The sequence below is a fragment of the Bos indicus genome, chromosome 8 (genome assembly GCF_029378745.1).
Source record: "Bos indicus isolate NIAB-ARS_2022 breed Sahiwal x Tharparkar chromosome 8, NIAB-ARS_B.indTharparkar_mat_pri_1.0, whole genome shotgun sequence".
Taxonomy (NCBI): Eukaryota; Metazoa; Chordata; class Mammalia; order Artiodactyla; family Bovidae; genus Bos; species Bos indicus.
Window position 1 is genome coordinate 53,345,857 of NC_091767.1, and position 16,298 is coordinate 53,362,154.

Below are 16,298 nucleotides of genomic sequence, written 5' to 3' on the forward strand. Positions count from 1 at the left end.
GTCGTGTCCGACTCTGTGCAACCCCATAGACGGCAGCCCACCAGGCTCCCCCATCCATGGGATTCTCCAGGCAAGAACACTGGAGTGGGTTGCCATTTCCTTCTCCAGTGCATAAAAGTGAAAGTGAAGTCGCTCAGTCGTGTGCGACTCTTAGTGACCCCATGGACTGCAGCCTACCAGGCCCCTCTGGCCATGGGATTTTCCAGGCAAGAGTACTGGAGTGAGCTGAAAAGGTGGTTACTCTTTATTTAGCTAAAGTTGCTAAATTGTAACCTGAGACTCAACCCATGATTTCTCTACTGATTATAAGAGCTCTACCTTACAATGTCACCTGGTTACTTTCGACAGCATATAATTCTCATAAATTGAGCTTAGTAAAAGTTCATCCATATTTGTTTTTAGTGTGTGCTCTTAACAGTAATATTGTTAAAAGACTTGAGCATAAATTATGAAAAGTCTTTTTTATTAGCCAAATATCCTATGAAAGAAAAGGTGTTCTCCTGCCAAATGAAATAATTCGTCTTCATCGAAAATTAGATTGGAGGCTGATTTCATTCATCTAAAGACAAAATTTAATGTCATCCATGAAAGGAAGCACCACATGTGGTTTTTTTGTCAGTTGAGTCTTTAGTTGTAAATTCAAATGAAATTGATATCCTAGTTACTTCTGAGGGTGATTCTGATGAACTGTAACCCAGTGAAAATTTACCACTGGAAAAAATCCTACAGGAAACAATGTGGAAAATATGTATTTAAACATTTTGTGCACTTTGAATCTGAGTTAGTTATTTCTTAGTCTTGCTGCTGCTGCTAAATCGCTTCAGTCGTGTCCGACTCTGTGCGACCCCATGGACTGCAGCCTACCAGGCTTCTCCGTCCATAGGATTCTCCAGGCAAGAACACTGGAGTGGGTTGCCATTTCCTCCTCCAATGCATGAAAGTGGAAAATGAAAGTGAAGTCTCTCAGTCGTGTCTGACTTTTGGCAACCCCATGGACTGCAGCCTACCAGGCTCCTCCATCCATGGGATTTTCCGGGCAACAGTACTGGAGTGGGGTGCCATTCTTAGTCTTATTATCTTCCAAACAGATAATTATCCCTGGGTATTATTTGAAATTGAAGCATTATAAGAGGCATGACACAGCTTGTGGACTATCTGAGTCCATATTTCAATGAGCTGTTAAAATGGGATCCCACTGCATCTACTGGAATACATGCAGTTCTTCTATGTGAACACATTTTTGTAGTAAAAATACTTGGAGGTGCAGTAGTACAATATGGCTCAGTGCCTGGATTCTGGAACCATGTAAACCTGAATTCAATACCGGTCTTTTGTTTTTACTAGCTTTATAGTCTTTTATTCTAGTCTGATCTTATATTCTAGACTATAAAATGGAGATCATTGTACTAACAGTACCTGGGTACATAATACCTTGATGGTATTGCTAGGATTAAAAGTTAGGTCATGTATATGATTATTAGTACAGTCTCTAATAGGAACTCATTGTTATATTTTCATTATTCTAGATGAATAATAATTTTATGCTAGTTCTTGATCATCATTTTTCCTCATTTGTCTCCTCTTGGCCAAAATTATCACTAAATTTTGCCCTTTTTTTCTTTTAAGGTTAATAGAATAGTTAGAATGTAGTGACAATTTCCACACATTAATTGTATGGAAACAATAAAACCTCAGTAATTTGGACTGATCTGATTATTTTAATATTTTGAAAGGTTACTGTTTTCAAGTTTATATAGTGTCATGGGTCAGTAAATGTTTATATAGTGTCATGAGTCAATAAATGTTGTTCAATAGAGGTTCTGCTGGAAATGCATTAGAAAAACTTTTGTAACTATCCACTTACACAAGCCACTTTGTCTGGCTATACTTCTAGATTGCATTAGGTCTGTTGATTAATAGTCTTCTGTTCTCAGTGCACATAATCATGAGCTATTTCTGTCCTTTCTCCAGACTGTTTTAGTTGAACCAGTAGGTAACAATTCACATTTCTTAAGATAATACTTTCTTCTGTTTGAAAAGTCAAGTGTTATGCTCAGCTGTGTAAGGTGTTAGCATGGTTTATACTTTAGCTGACAGTCAAAATACCCTGTTTGCATGGGAGGAGACAAAGATACGGGGGGAGTGGATTAAACAAAGCCTAAGCCTCTTGAGAAATTTGTATGCAGGTCAGGAAGTAACAGTTAGAACCGGACATGGAACAACAGACTGGTTCCAAATAGGAAAAGGAGTACGTCAAGGCTGTATATTGTCACCCTGTTTATTTAACTTATATGCAGAGTACATCATGAGAAATGCTGGACTGGAAGAAGCACAAGCTGGAATCAAGATTGCCGGGAGAAATATCAATAACCTCAGATATGCAGATGACACCACCCTTATGGAAGAAAGTGAAGAGGAACTAAAAAGCCTCTTGATGAAGATGAAAGAGGAGAGTGAAAAAGTTGGCTTAAAGCTCAACATTCAGAAAACGAAGATCATGGCATCCAGTTCCATCACTTCATGGGAAATAGACGGGGAAACAGTGTCAGACTTTATTTTGGGGGGCTCTAAAATCACTGCAGATGGTGACTGCAGCCATGAAATTAAAAGACGCTTACTCCTTCAAAGAAAAGTTATGACCAACCTAGATAGCATATTGAAAAGCAGAGACATTACTTTGCCAACAAAGGTCTGTCAAGTCAAGGCTGTGGTTTTTCCTGTGGTCATGTATGGATGTGAGAGTTGGACTGTGAAGAAGGCTGAGCGCTGAAGAATTGATGCTTTTGAACTGTGGTGTTGGACAAGACTCTTGAGAGTCCCTTGGACTGCAAGGAGATCCAACCAGTCCATTCTGAAGGAGATCAGCCCTGGGAATTCTTTGGAAGGAATGATGCTAAAGCTGAAACTCCAGTACTTTGGCCACCTCATGCAAAGAGCTGACTCATTGGAAAAGACTCTAATGCTGGAAGGGATTAGGGGCGGGAGGAGAAGGGGACGACAGAGGATGAGATGGCTGGATGGCATCACTGACTCGATGGACGTGAGTCTGAGTGAACTCCAGGAGTTGGTGATGGACAGGGAGGCCTGGCGTGCTGCAAGTCATGGGGTCGCAAAGAGTCGGACACGACTGAGTGACTGAACTGAACTGAACTGAATCCTCTTCAGATTTGATGACACAGTCAATGAGATTTAGTTAAAAAAAATTGCCTCACACAATAAGCTAAATATCTCTTCACTTGTGTTTATATCTATTCTATTATATATATATATATGTATGTATGTATGAAATCACTGAGCTTTCAGGTAATGAATGTCTACTATATTTGCCCATGAAGCTTAGTTGAATACCGTGTTCTTCCTGGCTGTAGCCCTCATATCTCTTACACTTGAAGTGAATTGATAAATCCTTTTTTATCCCTAAGTTTTATCATATTACTCTAAGGAAATTATACTTATTGACTTTCTCAGTAGATGATGAGTAAGTAGATGAACAAGTCATCTTGAACAAGTAGATGATTTGTTCATCTACTTATTTACTTCTTAAATAATTGAGAAATGGCAGCATTTAGCATTTTAATTTTATGTTTACTTCCCTGAATTTTGTCATTTTTAAAGTAAACTTAATTTTTTTAGTACAATCTGTTCATAAACCTTTCACTTTTCCCCCCATTATCTCCTAACCAAATTAGCCAATCTGTAAAACCATTTATTGGTTATCCAGTAGATTTTCTTGCTCAATAGCATTTTATCTTTTTTCATCTAGATAAATTTCATTTTCCTTTTACCACTCATGTGAAGTGAAAGTCGCTCAGTTGTGTCTGACTCTTTGCAACCCCATGGACTATAGAGTCCATGGAATTCTCTAGGCCAGAATACTGGAGTGGGTAGCCTTTCCCTTCTCCAGAGGATCTTCCCAACCCAGGGATTGAACCCAGGTCTCCCACATTGCAAGTCAATTCTTTACCAGCTGAGCCACAAGGAAATCTCAAGAACACTGAAATGGGTAGCCTGTCCCTTCTCCAGCAGATCTTCCCTACCCAGGAATCCAACCAGGGTCTCCTGCATTGCAGGCGGATTCTTTACCAACTGAGCTATCTTAATATATGTATATATTATATAATATATGAACTATATATATTATATATATATAATATGAGCTACCTTAATATATGTAATATATGTATCTTAATATATACCTCTATGAAACTCCTCTTCTTAAAAAGTCAGATAGTAATCAGATTTTGGTTTTGTTTTTTGCTTAACTGTATTCCTATCTTTGCCTAATTTTCTTAAATATATTTATACGGAATATTATCACCTTGTATTTGGGATTTAAAGCCTTCCACGTTAATGAGTTGTTCCTATCATCTGCCTTTTCATATTTTGCTTTTTTCTTTCAGAAATGTTTTTGTTATAGAACTCTGCTACTTCATAGCATTTGGATGGTTTGAAAGTATTAGCTGTGTTTTCTATATTACTGTAGTTGTTAGGTATGTTCTTTTTCTAAAGTACTGGAACTTATCTGGCAGGAAATACAGATTTAGTAGAGAATAACTGATACAACTGCCTATCCAGTTCCTACTTTTTGTGTGTTTCTAATGTATAGTCAATTTGGTTTGGATTTTTTTTGTATCTAGCAAACTAAGGTTTACATACACATCTTTTCTATCGTAAAAGGAACCCTTACCAATAACCATACATTTTAATTGTTACCTGTAGGTTCTGACAATTATATACAACAAATGCAGTTTCCTTAGTGTTTCTGTTTATTTCGTTAAGAAAATACTTAAATGATGATGGATAATTCATATATTCTATTAATGAGTAAGGCAAAAAATCCTTTTCTTTTAACACTATAGCACATAGATGAAACGAACATGTCTAAAGTACTGGCAGTTGTACCTGAAACCTCAGACGAACTCACTGATATTTCTGCCGAACTTTGGTCTTGATGCAAAGACTACATGTGATTCCTAGTCCTGGTATTGCTAATTATTCATTTATTTTAAAGGATATCACAAATTATTTTAGGAAAAACATTCATACCTAACAGCTATTTAGAGTAGAAGAAGATAGGGTATTAATATTTTACTGTTTGAACCCTGTTAACCTAAAAAAAATTAAGCCAAAAAAAAAAAAAAAATTAAGCCAGTCTGAGCTGCTTTAGCAGCTTTCCAAGGCAACAGCCAGCATCCAGGGATATTGAAGACATTTTTGAGGTCACGGAAACATGTGACATGGTGTAGTGAAAAGCATTGAAATTAGAAATAAATAAACCACTTTTCCTGAGCCCACTTCCATAACTTACATGTCTGAAGTACTGACCAAGTGACCCCAAGCATGTCAGTTAACTGTAATCTTAACCTAATAACACAGGGTTGTCATGAGGATTAGATAGGAAGGACACTTAAATGACCCTTGGTTTCTTCATGTATAAGAGGAAGAGATTAGTTTGGATGAACAGTAATATTCCTTCAGGTCTGAAATTCCAGATTTTTAAAATAATACAAATTATGCTTAGAAAAGTATAAATGTTCATATGTAGTGAGTTTATAGAGTCAAATAATTTTATCAGGAAGTTGTGACCAAAGGCATGACATTTGTAGGTTCTTTACAGCATGATGAAAGATGATTAGCTATCACATTCTCTCCTGTCTATGGGATTTAGTTCCAAAGTTGTCACTTCTGCTTATTAATCCTGTTGTTCTTCCATAGTTACATGTTTTAATGGAGACTGATCAGTAAAATTTTGCTGCGTGTTGAGTTATCTTTGATGTTTATTCAAATACATTCAAATTCATTATATGTTTCTAAGCAGTTTGTTTGAGCACTCATGTTTCAAGTTTTGCATTTGAGATTTTTGATGAACTCCAAAAAGCATTGCATGAATTACTTTTTATTAGCTTTCTTTTTATCAGATTTTATTGTGACTGTTGAAGGTGGTTGATTACTTAAATGTACAGATCAGATTGGAACTGAAAAGTGAAAGGTGATGAAAAGAAATTAAGTTGAAATACCCAAACCTAATATTGAAATAAAAGTTACTTAGAACTGAACCATTAGATTTTAAATTATTTGAAGATTGTAATCTATTAATGGGGTTTATAGACTCTTGGCTTCTTTTAGTAGTGCTATTCTTGAGGAAATAAACATTTGTATTCCGAACAAAAGAAAATAAATACTTGCAAGCTTATTTTTCTTCCAATACCATAAAACTGAAATGAAGGATGTAAAATTATAAATAAAAGCTTCACTTGTACCTCCATCCCCATCATTATCCTTCCTAAGCCCAGAGGAAAATGCTGTGAACAGATTTGGTGTGTTACCACCAACCCTTACAGAAATTATTTGTTTTTATGCAAATGTATGTGTTGCTACTCCCCTCATTCATTCTCAGTAACTTAATTTCTTTTCAGATAGTATATCTTGCCCAGTTTTCAGTATCAGTACACACTCATCTACCTTTTATTACCCTTGTAAGCAGGATTGTTTCTTTTTCATGATTGTATAGTGTCCTGTTGTATGCCTACTGTAATTTATTTAAACAGTCTTCTGTTTTTGAACATTTAGGTTTTTTGCATTTAACACATTACCATGAAGATTCCTATATATATTTCTTGGCATGGCTTTGCATAAGATAAATCATAGCAGTGCGATTTCCGACCCAAAGGATACATTTATTTGACTTGAATTTTCTTGATTTTGAGTTAGGTTAAACATTTTCTCATGTTTATTGTCAGATTTTGTGTTTTGTTGAACTACCTGGTCATATCCTTATACATTTTCCTATAGACTGACTCCTTTTTCTTCCATTGGTTTATTCATATTACTAGAATTCTATGTGTTATGATATTAGTTTTTTGTCACTGTATTAACAGATATTTTCCTAATTTATCCTTTGATTTTTATTTTATTTCTATTTGCTTACTGTTTTGCTATTCACTGGTCTTTAATTTCCACATACTTAACAGTTCTTATGGACTTCGTGTTTTACATTTAGACTTTTACTGTAAAATCATAAAAGTGTTATTTTATTCTAGTACTTTTGTAATTTCATTTTGTGTAGTTAAATTAGTGATACATTTGGAATTAATTTGGTGGAAAGAGAGAAACAGAGATCTAGCTTTAGCCAGCAAGTTGCTTGAAACATCATTTATTTGGAAATGCATGTTTTTGCCCAATAATTTGAAATGTCTTGATTTTATAAATACCTGTGTTTGGATATATAGGATTTTATAAAATCCTGTTGTATTTTGGTCAGTTTCTGGAATCAGTATGCTTTCTATTGATATGTCTGTATATAACTTCCACTAGCACCAGACTGTTTCACACCTGCAACTTTATAAATTGTATTAATGTCAGCTAGGGTAGTTCTTATTCTCCTTTCATAGTTTATATTATCACTTATTTTCATATAAATCTTATAATTTTGTCAAATCACTTTTTCCCCTCCTCAAAACAAATTAACAAATACCATCTTGGAATCACATTAAGAGTTCATGTATAAAAATAGGATGGAAGAATAAAATCTTTATTATAATGAATTTTTATATCCAAGAATAAGAGATGGATTTCCATTTTCAAATTTTCTATTATTCTTCTCAATAGAGTGTTACAGCTTTTATCATACAAATTCTGCATGTTATTTATTAAATGTAATATATAAACATTTATCTTTTTATTACCTTTGTAAGCAGGTTTGTTTTCCTTCCATTTTTCAAATTGATTACTGTGTTTTAAAGTAAAGTTAACTGGATTTTGTATTTGGATTTTCCAGATACGGTTATCTGCAAGTAATTTCTACTCTTCCTCTCTAGTATTTGATGCTTCTTTTTTTAAATAATTTCTTAAAATATGACCCACTTTACCACTAGTTTTGCAAATTTATTTGCATAATTTATATGTTATTAATTTTTCTGAATCTGTGGTTATGTCCCTTTTTCATTTGTAACTCAAGGAATTGAAGTTTAAATGGCCCTACTCACTACAGTAAATAGTAAAGTTACTCTTTTCCTCAATATTATGATTTTTGAAGTTAGAAAATGCTTCCGTGCAGTTAATTTGTATGTTTTATTCTGCTTTTTTTTTTAACTTCTTTAATAAAAAAGTCTATTGTATCAGCCTTCTAAAGCAACCTTACTGTGAAGGTTGTTAGCTTTCTTGTTAGCTAACCTCACTTGTTAGCTTTCTTCTAAATTATATACTTTGAGTTTTTTGATATAGCCTCATGGAATACAGTTTTCTAGAATCTTTATATTCTCTTTTGGAATTTCTTCAAGAGATCTAACATTTTTGTCTAAATTCTTAAGGAATCTTAGTCACAGTTACATTGCTTGCCTTTAATAAATAATAGTCTAGCCTGATATACATTTTAAATAGCCAGAGTAATTCCATTTTCAGAGCACATTATATTGAGAATATTAAGTCTATCTTGTTTATGTAGTTAACTTTATATTTTGTGAGACAAAGAACTGTTAATCACATCATGTACAGACAATGTTTCAGCAGTCTTAAAAGAGAAAGTCTAGTCTGTGGGCTGGTTCTGGGGTTTCCTGTCTTTCCAGAAATAATTTGCTTCCTAATTTTGAATGAACTGTGAGATTGGCAAAGAAAAGCATGTTTGTAAGGCAGATATGAGAATCATAGGCAAGAGGCAAAGTGGGAGCTAATAGTAGTTTATATGATGCATATGTTTAAATATGTATTAGTGTTTATATGTGGTTTTGTACAGATATGATCAAATACTAATCTGTTTTCCAAAACAGAATGAATGTGATTGTTTAATACTAACTTCAGTAGGTTTCACTTCAGTTCAGTCGCTCAGTCGTGTCCAGCTCTTTGTGACCCCATGAACCGCAGCACGCCAGGCCTCCCTGTCCATCACCAACTCCTGGAGTTCACTCAGACTCATGTCCATTGAGTCGGTGATGCCATCCAACCATCTCATCCTCTATCGTCCCCTTCTCCTCCTGCCCCCAGTCCCTCCCAGCATCAGGGTCTTTTCACTTAAACTTTGTAAAATAACAGTATCTTCTAAAACTAGCATTAAATGCCAGTATAGCGGCTGTTGAGTAATCTTGAATAAAGTAGTACAAAAAGGTGCTTTTTAAGAAGGAGCAGCAATGATTTTGTGAATATTCAACTTTCTAACAATATGTTTACTGTGTAAATGTGTTAATGAATTTGCCCCCTTGAGAAGGGTTTTTAGAGGATCAGTAAAGCATTATTTGCATTAGAAGAGGATATTATCAACTTTCTCATTCTCTCACCTTTCTTTTTTAGGTCATGGAAAACGGAAGATTTGCAAAATACAAATATTTTACCCATGTCATGATCAATAAGACAGACATGTTAATGATTACCAGAAGGTAACCTCCTTTCTCTAGTATAATTTGATAACAGGTTAACTGACAATCACTCATGAAGCGAAGCAGTTGTTATTCACATCTTATTCCACATATTTAACACTGATTCATAGTAACTATGGGGCTTCCCTGGTGGCTCAGACAGTTAAAAAATCTGCCTGTAATGCGGGAGACCTGGTTTGGATCCCTGGATCAGGAAAATCACCTGGAGAAGGGAATGGCAACCCACTCCATTACTCTTGCCTGGAGAATCTCATGGACAGAAGAGCCTGGTGAGCTACAGTCCATAGAGTCTCAGAGAGTCAGACGCAACTAACAGCTCACTTCATAGTAACTGTGATTCTCTTGCTCTGCAAGCCTTGTGCCTAAAACTGTACATGCATACAAATAAATGCATAACCATGCACAAGCATGACTTTAAGTACTTTTATTTGTTTCAACCAATTAAGTGAATACAGAAATTCCCCATAAAACTGTACTCTAAAGGGTGGGCAATACCATTCCTTTCACCTCTCTGAAAAAGTGTACAATTTCAGGTTACCCCAGAAGTCAGTAATCTTCGGGTGGTATCTGACCATTAGAATATATAGAGAAACTCAATCACATAGATAGGTGTACCATTGGAGACAGATTAGTTTTTACTGCCAGATCCTCACTTTGGCCTGTAGGTAGTAGAGGGAAACATAAAAATATACAGTGGCATAGCCTCGGAACAGCAAGTGTTCACAGGAGTTATTGTTGATATTATGAAACCTGGGGAAAGAATAAGCAAGTGCAGTTTTAAGATGGATTTCTGGATGGTAGGGAGTAAAAATGTAGCTGAGGAGGAGAAATACAACTAAATAGAAAGGAGTGGCCGACTGATTGATGCAGGTTTGTTCACTGCCAAAAGGGTGAATTTATATAAGCATCTTGTTGGTTCAAGTTGATTATTGAACTTAGCAGTCATTTTTAATGTTTTTAATCCTAATAATTTCTGAGCCCCAAATTTATAACACTATCTTAATTTTCTTGTTTAAAGAGTAACATAAAGTAGAAAACTCACAGTATTTAGAAGGTGTAGATGCGAGAGGCAGTATTCTTTCCATCTCAGCTACTAGTCCCTCTTTTCCTAGAGGCAACTTGCTTTTGTTTGTTTTGTGTCCTTGAAATACTCTATGCCTGTGCAAGCAAAAGTCTGCCTCTAAAAGCGTATGTCTGCCTGAATAGGCATGTTGTGGCTGTTGTTCAGTTGCTAAGCCATGTTTGATTCCTTGTGACCCCATGGACTGCAGCACTCCAGGCTCCTCTGTCCTTCACTATCTCCTGGAGTTTGGCCAAATTCATGTCCATTGAGTTGGTGATGCTATCTAACCATCTCATCCCCTGCCACCATCTTTTCCTTTTGCCCTCCATCTTTCCCAGCATCAGAATCTTTTCCAGTGAGTCAGCTCTTTGCATCAGCCAAAAGTTTGGAGCTTTAGTTTCAGCATCAATCCTTCTAGTGAATGTTTAGGGTTGATTTCCATTAGGATTCACTGGTTTGATTTCCTTGCTATCCAAGTGACTCTCAAAAGTCTTCTCCAGCACCACAATCTGAAAGCATCAAGTTTTCGGCACTCAGCCTTTTTTATGGTCCAACACTCAAATCCATCCATGACCATAGCTTTGACTATATTGACTTTTGTTGGCACAGTGATGTCTCTGCTTTTTAATATGCTATCTAGGTTTGTCATAGCTTTCATTCCAAGGAGGAAGCATCTTTTAATTTCTGCAGTCACCATCTGCAGTGATTCTGGAGCCCCCAGAAATAAAATCTGCCACTGCTTCCACTATTACCCCTTCTATTTGCCATGATGTGATGGGACCGTATGCCCTTATCTTAGTTTTTTGTATAGGCATACACATACATATTTTAATGTAAATGGGAATCCATTATTAAACACCATTCTGTACCTTAATTCTTTACTTAAGGCCTATGTCTTAAAGAGTATTCCATGATTAAGAGATCTTTCTTAATTTGTAAATGACTGCCTAGTATTCATTTAGAAATATGTACTATAATGTACACCTAAGTTGTTTCTGAACTTTTATATTTAAAGACCAGTGCTTCAGTCGTTTTTGTTCACAGCAGCATTCAGTCATGTTTTATTAACCCTTCTCCCCATTGACTAAGGGAAGGGTGACTCATCAGAGTTAAACAAGAATCATTTGCTAAGTTTATTATTTCCACATCTTGCAACATTTTAGAAATAACTTTCTTCTCAACATAGTGGACCTCTTTAAGTGTGGTCATATAAACCTTGACAGTAACTGTAATGAGTTAGTTGATTGAAAAATGATATTTATACTTAGGGTGTACTTTCCAAGTTTTGCACTTGAAGATAAAGGAGCTTTGAATCAGGAGAGGAGATACTAAGTATCTGCAATAAAATTAGCTTAGCTTTGGTTTTTCACATGGTTGTAGATATTCTGGAGGACCAGTGGGTCTAGTCCAACAGTCTCTATAATCCGATTGGTGAAAGAAGGGATCAGAGACAGAAGATGGAGATGAAAGAAATAAATCTTGATTAGCTGTCTTTTTTTTTCCATTCTAGCCATGTATCAGCTGTTTCTTTAATTCAGTCCCTTAACTTAAAGTATATGCCACTTAAAGAAACCTCTGATTGTACTTACAGTTGATGTTTCAGCCAGGAAGATGACTTGAGGAAGAAAGGCCTTTGAAGGAAGAATTAAATAGAATTATTATAAACAGAATTATTTGTATCTCTTGATTTCTTTCCTCAAAATAATTGGGGGAGAACAAGAATTACTTTTAAAAATCTCTTTCTGATAAAGTTTGGTAAATATATTTTATGGAGCCTTAGCAACAACAGCATTTTTTTCTAAAGCACTAATTCCATGGAAGTTCTCCAAAATATTGCTTGGTAACTGTTTCTCTTAACTTTTTCCTGTTTCTTAAAAAATTTCTAATATATTTCACTTTATAAGTACTTTAGTTTTTCTAATATAAGTATGTCATGCTGTACATTTCCTACTAAACATTGCTACAGATTTCATGTTTTCATTCTCATTTAGTTCAGTTATTTTCCAATTGCCTTTGAGATTCTTTGACCCATGTATTTTTTTTTTTAGAAGTATTCTTCTAATGTTAAGTGAACATTTGGAAGTATCCTTTTCTGTTACTTGTTTTCTGGTTTAATTTGATTAAACATACTGAGAACATATTTTGTTTTATTTCAGTTCCCTTAAATTCATTATAGTCTTTTATGACCTCGAATGTGGTGTCTCTTAGTGAATGTTCTACATGCCCTTGCAAAAAAGGTGTGTACTGCTTTATTATATTATTGGATGTAAATCCTTCAGTTTTTAAAGCGGATTCTTTTTTCTCTTTTTGAGTGGTGTGTTGTTTGTAACAAAAGGAACATTTGGACAGCTTACTTGTGAGTGGCAGTATAGTTTTGATGAGTTTACCAAAGAGCCATTCATTGTTCATGAGAGAAGACTACGCATTGAAGCAAAGGTATGTTGAATAGAATTTTTTTAACACTTGGTGCTGAAAACAACACATTAAAATAGTCTTGACCTCTGTAATGTTTTCTACCTCTTTTATAGATGTTGCTTCATCTTCATATGGTTTTTCTTTGCACTGCTGTCTTACTCAGGCTTAAAGAAAAGAAACTTAGGCCAAGAAGAAATGCACTTTTGTTCTGTCACATTGACAACATTTGTGGGTCCTCATTTCATACTCAGTAACAGAACTGTACCTTCCTCGTTGCTATCTAAGGCACTAAAGTGAGATATTTGTATACCTTAGAATCCCTGGCAGTTGCCTACAGAATGTTTTTCCCTGAAATGCTCAGTTTTCACTCTTAACAGCCTGTTATCAATAATTCTTTTATCTTTTTATAGATATTATCTTCCTAATTCAATTGTAATCTTCTTGAATGCAGAGACCATTTCTCTGATCTTTAGCAGCTAGTGCAATACCTGGTACTTAGATGTTGATATAAAATACAGAAAATTGCTAGTCATTTGGTAAATCATAAGGAGTCTCAATATCCATTGTAAGTTGGCCAGGGAATGGTCATGGGATCAGTATGGTGCTGCCAAGAAGGAAGGGTCAGCTCTATATGAAGTTTTGGCAGTAAGAGGTGGTGAGAAGTAGTTACCCAGAGGTGATTCAAGGAATTGTTACTGGAAGAAGGGGCATTGGACACAGTCAGAAACAAGATTTCTTCTAGGCTAGCCTACAGAACAGAACTGTGCCTAGGTCCTATGCTTAACTGCTGCTGCTGCTAAGTCACTTCAGTCGTGTCCGACTCTGTGGGACCCCAGAGATGGAAGCCCACCCGTCCCTGGGGTTCTCAAAGCAAGAACACTGGAGTGGGTTGCCATTTGCTTCTCCAATGCATGAAAGTGAAAGTGAAGTCACTCAGTCGTGTCCGACTCTTAGCGACCCCATCAGCTGCAGCCTACCAGGCTCCTCTGTCCATGTGATTTTCTAGGCAGGAGTACTGGAGTGGGGTGCCATTGCCTTCTCCGATGCTTAACTAGTGAAGACCTTTAGTTCAATCTTACCATTAATTTCAAAGACATGGGGCAGCTCTTAAGTAGACTGCATGTTAGTTTTTGAGCATCTTAGTCCAATTTACCCACTGAGAATTTCTCTGATTCACTCAGAAAATGAAAGACCCTGTGGCCACTTATGAAATAATGAGTAGCCCCAGGTCAGTAGGTGCCCAATATGATACTGGAGATCAGTGGCGAACTAATTCCAGAAAGAATGAAGAGATGGAGCTAAAGCAAAAACAACACCCAGTTTGGATGTGACTGGCGATGGAAGTAAAGTCTGATGCTGTAAAGAGCAATATTGCATAGGAACCTGGAATGTTAGGTCCATGAATCAAAGCAAATTGGAAGTGGTCAAACATGAGATGGCAAGAGTGAACATCGACATTTTAGCAATCAGAGAAATGAAATGGACTGGAATGGGTGAATTTTAACTCAGATGACCATTATATCTACTACTGTGGGCAAGAATCCCTTAGAAGAAATGGAATAGTCCTCAGAGTCAACAGAAGAGTTTGAAATGCAGTACTTGGATGCAATCTCAAAAATGACAGAATGATCTCTCTTTGTTTCCAAGACAAACCAATCAGTATCACAGTAATCCAAGTCTTTTCCCCAACCAGTAATGCTGAAAAAGCTGAACAGTTCTATGAAGACCTACAAGATCATCTAGAACTAACATCCAAAAAAAGATGTCCTTTTCATTATAGGGGACTGGAATGCAAAAGTAGGAAGTCAAGAAATACCTGCAGTAATGGGCAAATTTGGCCTTGGAGTACAGAATGAAGCAGGGCAAAAGCTAAAAGAGTATTGCCAAGAAAACACACTGGTCATAGCAAACACCCTCTTCCAACAACACAAGAGAAGACTCTACACATGGACATCACCAGATAGTCAGTAATGAAATCAGATTGGTTATATTCTTTGCAGCCAAAGATGGAGAAGCTCTGTATAGTCAGCAAAAACAAGACCGGGAGTTGACTGTGGCTCAGATCATGAACTCCTTACTGCCAAATTCAGACTTAAATTGAAGAAAGTAGGCAAAATTGCTAAACCATTCAGGTATGACCTAAATCAAATCCCTTATACAGTGGAAGTGACAAATAGATTCAAGGGGTTAGACCTGATGGACAGAGTGCCTGAAGAACTATGGACAGAGGTTTATGACATTGTACAGGAGGCAGTGATCAAGACCATCCCCGAGAAAAAGAAATGCAAAAAGGCAAAATGGTTGTCTGAGGAGGTCTTACATACAGCTACTAAAAGAAGAGAAGCTAAAGGCAAAGGAAAAAAGGAAAGATATTCCCATTTGAATGCAGAGTTCCAAAGAATAGCAAGAAGAGATAAGAAAGCCTTCCTCAGTGATCAGTGCAAAGAAATAGAGGAATAGAATGGGAAAGACTAGAGATAAGAAAATTAGAGATACCAAGGGAACTTTGCATGCAAAGATGGGTTCAATAAAGGACAGAAATGGTATGGACCTAACAGAAGCGGAAGATACTAAGAAGAGGTGGCAAGAATACACAGAAGAACTATACAAAAAAGATATTCATAACCCAGATAATCACGATGTTGTGATCACTCACCTAGAGCCAGACATCCTGGAGTGTGAAGTCAAGTGGGCCTTAGAAAGCAGCACTATGAAGAAAGCTAGTGGAGGTGATGGCATTCCAATTGAGCTATTTCAAATTCTGAAAGATGATGCTATGAAAGTGCTGCACTCGATATGCCAGCAATTTGGAAAACTCAGCAGTGGCCACAGAACTGGAAAAGGTCAGTTTTCATTCCAATCCCAAAGGCAATACCAAAGAATGTGCCAACTACCGCATAATTGCATTCATCTCACACACTAGCAAAGTAATACTCAACATTCTCCAAGCTAGGCTTCAACAGTACATGAACCATGAACTTCCAAATGTTCAAGCTGGTTTGAGAAAAGGCAGAGGAACCAGAGATCAAATTTCCAAAATCTGTTGGATTATCAAAACGAGAGTTCCAGAAAAACATCTACTTCTGCTTTATTGACTATGCCAAAGCCTTTGACTGTGTGGATCACAACAAACTGTGGAAAATTCTGAAAGAGATGGGAATACTAGACCACCTGACCTGCTTCCTGAGAAATCTACAGACAGGTCAAGAAGCAACAGGTAGGACTGGACATGGTATAAAGACTGGTTCCTAATCGAGAAAGGAGTAATTAAGGCTGTATATTGTCACCCTGCTTATTTAACTTATATGCAGAATATATCATGAGAAATGCTAGACTGGATGAAGCACAAGCTGGAATCAAGATTGCTGGGAGAAATAGCAATAACTTCAGGTATGCAGATGACCACCCTTATGGCAGAAAGCGAAGAAGAGCTAAAGAGAGTTGATGAAAGT

General features: G+C 36.3%; 1 protein-coding gene across 2 annotated transcripts in view; it reads left to right on the top strand.

The window, feature by feature from the left end:
• The window catches only part of VPS13A (vacuolar protein sorting 13 homolog A), a 276,506-nt gene that overhangs the window by 250,712 nt on the left and 9,496 nt on the right, over positions 1-16,298 (top strand). Inside the window, exons 70-71 of one of the 2 annotated variants that reach the window (XR_011567943.1) lie at positions 9,283-9,368; positions 12,744-12,796. Coding sequence is in view for 1 of the 2 variants with exons in the window: in XM_070794243.1 (XP_070650344.1) it covers positions 9,283-9,368; positions 12,744-12,867 (210 nt within the window). In the remaining variant the exon portion in view is untranslated. Of the gene's footprint in view, positions 1-9,282; positions 9,369-12,743; positions 12,868-16,298 lie in introns of those variants that run through there. The other variant, XM_070794243.1, reaches the window with a different exon arrangement.